Here is a 5,689-nt window from a genome sequence, read left to right as displayed (position 1 = left end):
TGATGTGCCCCCCAAGGACTCCTGGGACCCCCAAACAGGCTGATGTGCTCCCCCAAGGACCTCTGAGACCCCCGAACAGGCTGTGGTGCCCCTCAAGGATCCCCGGGACCCCCGAAGAGGCTGTGCTGCCCCCCAAGGACCCCTGAGCAGGCTGTGGTGCCAGGCGGGCAGCCCTGTCCCCGTGCAGCTGCTGAATCGATCAGAGGGGCTGGGGCAGGACAATGACACATCCGGCCATGCAAATGACATCAGCTGTGACCCCCAGCCCAGCCAGGCGTCCTGCCACCCAGTAACAAGGTCCAGTGCCATTTCCTCCTCCTCCCAGAGAATGGACCATTACGGGGTCAAGGAGCCAGGGGGAAGTCAGGGTCTAAGGCAACATCCTGGCTGGGGTGGAGCAGGGGGGTCCCAGACCCCCCTTCATTGGGGTGTGGGTCCCTGCAGCCTGAGGGACCCCCAGGCCAGGGTGTGGGACTGGCTGCAAGGGCAAGTGTGTGGGGGAACACTCCAGGGTGCTCAAAATCCCACAAATGTCACCTGAGCCTTCTCTGCACTGTGAGACCTGCAGGTATGTCCCCACTGGGGGGTCCTGCTCTGCACTTGGGGCGCCTAGAGACCCCCAAAGGCTGTGGCAGAGCCAGGCAATCCCTGTCCCTGACCCAGGAAGTGGATGCTCAGCTCTGCCTGCCTTGCTGAGCCCTGCAGAGCTCCAAACCATGGCAGAGGACAGGCTCCCCTCCTGGGCTGGCAGCAGTGCCCTTCCCCTGCCCCTGGCACCATCTCCACAGCTGCAGAGACCTCCCCAGACACCAGCTGGCACCCACCACCTGCCCCGGGGTGCACAGCCCTGACAGTGGCCTTTCCTCCCCAAAAAAGCAAGAAGAAAGAAAGGGGAAACCACTGGGACCCAGGGAACTGCCACCCCCGGGGGGCACAGGACCCCCGTGCTGCCCATCTGGCACTTCTCTGCAGCCCTGTGCACAGGGGTGGCACCCACAGCAAGACAAGAGGTGGAGGGGGACATGGGGGGCCCTCAGTGCTGCTGGCAGCACCCGGGGCACCAGGGATGCTCCTGGGCAGGGACGGTGTGAGGTGACCCCGGGTGCAGGAAGGGAAGGGTCATGGGGCGTTCACCTGGTGTTCACCTGGTGTTCACCTGCCCACACCACCAGCACCCACACGTTCACCTCTGTTTATCTGCCCCTTTCCAGGGCAACTGTCGGGGCTGGGAGGCCCTTCCTCATCCTGGTGTCACACACAGTTACCACCTTATCCCCCTGTAAATCCGGAGCAGACCGTGTCTGTCCCTTCACCCGGGCACCAGCAGCTGTGGTGACACTGTGACCGACCTGGATTAAACCTCTCGCAGTAGAACCTGCACCCCTGGGGTGCTCCGGGGAGGGAAACTTGTTTTATCAGACACAAAATATTGAAGTTTGCACTGCAGGCAGGGCGGCCGGGGGGAGAAGCCCCTTCCCCACATCCCCTGGCGTGAGAGCAGCCCCTGGGGACGGGCAGTGAGGGGCAGTTCCTGCCCAGCCCAGCGCCAGGGGCACTTCCACCAGTACTGCCCGGGCTGCTGATGACCGGAGGGATGGCTGGAGACAGGAAGAAAATAAACCCAGGGGAGGATAAACTCCTGCAGGGTGGGCAGGGGGGCTGCCAGGGATGGGCTCGCCCCCTCCAGCCCCTCCCCCTCCTCATGGATCCCCTGCCCAGCGCTGAGTCCCAGCTCTGCCCCACGCAGGACGGGGTGCTGGGGGGGGGTCCCACTGCAGCGACCCCCCAGTGAGGATGTCCCTGTGCCGCGGCATTTCCGCCCCATCCGTGTTTACATTCCCCCCCGATGGCCGGTGCCGATAACGGCGTAGCCACATCCACTCTGCCCGCCCCGGGGCTGCTGCTGCAGATAAAAGTTGCCCCCGGTAAACAAGCCCATCCTGCCCGTGGGAAGCTCTCCCTGCCCACATTCCAGGGGGGATGGAAACCCCTTGCCAGGACTGGGCAGGACCCTCAGTGTCCCTGTCCCCCCAACATGGGACCCTGGTGTCCCATCCCCTGGGCACTGGTCAGGGCTGGCACTTGCTGGGGGTGCTCAGCACCCTGAAATGCACCCCTGGGATGTGCCCCTTGGGTCGTGCTCTTGCAGAGGAAATCTGACAGAGTCAGGAATCCCCCCAAGAGCCAGCGTGGCCTGGGCACACACCTGCCACCTGGCACAAGCCACAGCTCTGCCAGGGACAGGGGGGTGCAGGGGCTCTGCTGTGCCCGGGGCTGGGGGTCTCCAGCTGCCTGCAGAGGGAAAAGCCCAGCAGAAAGGTCTGCAGGGGTGGAAAACAGAGCAGGGAGAGCAAAGGGCCCCAAGTGAGGCTCCCAGGAGCTGGGATGCTCCTCTGCCTGAAAGCACAGCTGCTCTCAGATGTTGTTTTTGTTGCTGAGGTTTTTTCACGACAGTTTCCACACTTTTTGTGAAATCCCCACTGATGTTATTGCAAACTTCTCCCTCCTTCCCCCCTGCCCTGTTTTTCTTTAGCAATAGGCCCAGGAAAACCAGCAACGGTGCAGAAGGGCCAGTGAAAATGTCTGTAAAGCCTCTGCAGGTCCTGGTGAGGAGTCTCACTTCTCCAGGTACCTGCAGCCAGAGGGTGCTGGGAAATACTGGGAATGAACCCCTGCTGTGAGGTGTTTGGAAAATGTTGGAAATGGGGAATTACTCCCTGCAGGCTTTGCTGTCCCTGCAGCAACATGGGAAAGAAAGCAGCTTCATTATGATTTTATTATTTTTTAATCTGAAAATTTAATTGCACAGGGATTTGGGGGGCAGGAGAAGGACCTGAGATTGCTTTAGTGTAGCCTTTGACACTGGCTGGGTTTCAGGAGCTGGATGCCCCTTTCCCTGATTCTCACAACGCTGCCACAGCCTCGGGAAGAGCTGCAGCCCCAGAACAGTGATCAGCTGTGGGGCTGCCTGCGTGGGGCAGGGCCCAGATCTCTCCCTCCATCCCCTCTCTGGTGGGAAGCAAGGAGAAGACATCCCACCAGCCCTGCCTGGCTCCATCCAGAGGGCACCACGGCTCCCTCCACCGAACCCATGGATCCGTAGGGCAAAACACTGTGGGAACAGGCTAATAAACAGCCCATGGAGTGACCTCAGCCCTGGCTGTGCCGGCAGCCAGCAGCAGGCTGTGACCCTGGGTACCCCGGGTACACTCTCCCTCTTTCATCATTATCCACGCATTCGCTCCCAGGAGCTTTGCCTGGAAAACAGGATGTGAGCGTGTGAGACGGGCGCAGCACATGCAGAACGTGGACACTGCTGGGGTGCTGCCCTGCCTGCTGGGGTGGGAAGCAGGGATGGCACTGGGATTGTCCCCGTGGGCTGCCAGGCCTGGCTGTGAAGGAGCCACAAGACATAGGATCAGTTTTCAGCTGCTCCCGATGCAAAGCCTGAAGATTCTCCCTAAACCCCCATAAAGGCAGGGATGTGCTGGGCGGACACACAGACACACCAACAGTCCTGCTGGGTTGTTTATGGTCACCGTGCCTCGACCGTGCTGAGCTCCAAAAGCAGCAGCTCAGTGAAACAGCACATTTTAATTTCTTTTGATTGTTCTGACGCAGAATTTTCCCCTTCTTGCAGTCCCAGCCGAGGCCCTGCTGCAGCTCCCACCGCCGCGCTCCCGTTTCCTGGGAAGGAGTTTATATGGAGCCCAGAGTTTATGCCCAGCTTCCTGCAGCCCTCCCAGGACAGGCAGTACCCAGCGGGTTAAAGCTCCATCACAGCCTGTTTATGTGCTGACAAGGAAACATGATGACAGATAATCCCAAACAACTTCAAAGCAAGATTGGTGAATCTGATACGGAAACTATTCCTAGAGCCTCAGCGTGGGGAGCCCTGCACTAATTACTGCCATGGACATGAAAGGCAGAGCAGGACCCGCTGCCAAAAGCCCAGTGCCTGGCCCCAAGCCCACCCCCGGGTCCCTCTGTCTACCACGCTGGGTGGATGAGGGGATCTGGGGTAAAATGATGCTCCTGGAGTGGCTCTTGCTGAAGCAGAGGGTAGATCACCCCATGGTCCTCACCAACATCTCCTTCCTCTCTCCAAACACGTCCGTGGGCTCCATGTGCAAGAAGAGCTGTGCTGCTCATTCCCTGCATCCCCACTCTCCCCTCTCTAATCCATCCTGACTCTCTCTCCATGGAGGAACAACAATGTTCAAGTATCCATTGTTTACTCTGTTAGCACCAGCCAAAGGAGCTGCTCCAACCCGTGGTGTAAACGTATTTTCCCAGAATTTTCTGAATAGTCCCTTGGCCCACAGTGGCTGTGCAGGTGGAGGGGCCCAGCCAGCAGCTCTGGCTGGTGACAGGGACAGGTGAGGGCAGGGGCTGCCTTCCCTGCAGCCAGCCCTGGGCTGGAGGGTGCAGCCAGGATCTCCAGCACCACCAGGGCTTGGCTCTGGAACGGAGGGGATGGGGGTCAGGCTGGGCAGGACCCAGCATCTCTGTGCTTCAGCTTTTCCAGCTGTAAAACTGGGACAAAGACACTGAGCCAAATTACTTCCCCGCCTTGATGAGATGCCTGGGACTCTCCCTTCCTCTCCCCAGGCCAGCCAGCTCCCTGGGAAGGGAGCAGGGCACTGGGCTCTCCTGGCTGGGAGCGGGAGGAAAAGTTGTGTTCAAGTGCTGGAGAGGAGACACCAGAAGTGGGGTCTGGACGCTGCTCTGGCACCTGGAGACGTTTGTCCTGCTGTGGGTGTCTGTCACTTGGAATGCAGCAGGAGCTCCAGGCAGGGTGGTGTGGAGATGGTCTGAACATGCCATGAAGCAACACCTGTGGGACAACACACTGTGAAACCCCCAGGGCTGAGTCCCATCCCGTGCTCAGCCCCTGCTGGCTCCAATGTCCAATTTCCCACGGACATTCCACCAGAAGCTCTTGCTTTATTTTGCAGACACAAAACCCAGCTGTGGCTCCGTGTGCCGGTGCTGCAGAAATGTTGGAAGGACAAGGACTTCCCTGTGCACAGCTCCCCCGTGCCTCGAGCCGTGCCCGTGGAAGCCCAGGGCTTGCCCATGCCAGAAATCACTGCCAGAGTGGGAGCTGGGAAGGGTTGCATCAAGCCCTCGTCTGACTGCTTTGGAAAACCAAAACAGTCTTGTAAAGATCAAGGCTGTAAAAGTGGGGCTCCCTTGTGCTGGTCATGAATGGGAAGGAATGCCAACTGGATAATTTTTTACACATATTTTTTCCTCTTTGTCAACATTCCCCCATTTGGCTGAAACTTCAAAAATCCCATATTTGGAGAGTGCCGTGCTTAGAAGTTCCAGTATTTGTATAAATAGCTGATAGTGAGAAGATCACCCGCTCCGGAGCCGCCCAGTGCCTTCCAGTCTGGCATGAGTCCCTGCAAGTGGAGAAGGAAACCCGGGTAGGGGTCTGCAGAGCACCAGCACCCACCCAAGGCAGGACAGGGGGCAGCTAAACCCTGCCCGTGCTCCTCCATCTGCTCGGAAGGGGTTTGGGCAACACGTGTGGGACAGAAAGTGACTGTGGGATGCCCTGGCTGTCACCTTTTGGAGCTGGGATGTCACCTTGTCATCCTTCTGCTGCTGGCAGGGGACAGGGGTGTTGCTGGCAGGGGACAGGGGTGTTGCTGGCAGGGGACAGGGGTGTTGCTGTGCC

The 5,689-nt window shown here is 59.3% G+C and overlaps 1 protein-coding gene across 1 annotated transcript in view; it reads right to left on the bottom strand.

Moving 5' to 3' along the window:
* Positions 1 to 5,510, bottom strand: part of EIF4EBP1 (eukaryotic translation initiation factor 4E binding protein 1) — a 13,202-nt gene extending 7,692 nt beyond the window's left edge. The window contains exon 1 of the mRNA XM_009993255.1: positions 5,465 to 5,510. Within this exon, the coding sequence (XP_009991557.1) occupies positions 5,465 to 5,510 (46 nt within the window). The remainder of the gene's footprint in view (positions 1 to 5,464) is intronic.
* Positions 5,511 to 5,689: the final 179 nt, after the last annotated feature.

This window comes from Chaetura pelagica, unplaced genomic scaffold (assembly GCF_000747805.2).
Source record: "Chaetura pelagica isolate M959 unplaced genomic scaffold, ChaPel_1.0 scaffold302, whole genome shotgun sequence".
Classification (NCBI taxonomy): domain Eukaryota; kingdom Metazoa; phylum Chordata; class Aves; order Apodiformes; family Apodidae; genus Chaetura; species Chaetura pelagica.
Note: the sequence above shows the minus strand (reverse complement) of the source record. Positions and strands in the feature narration are given on the sequence as shown.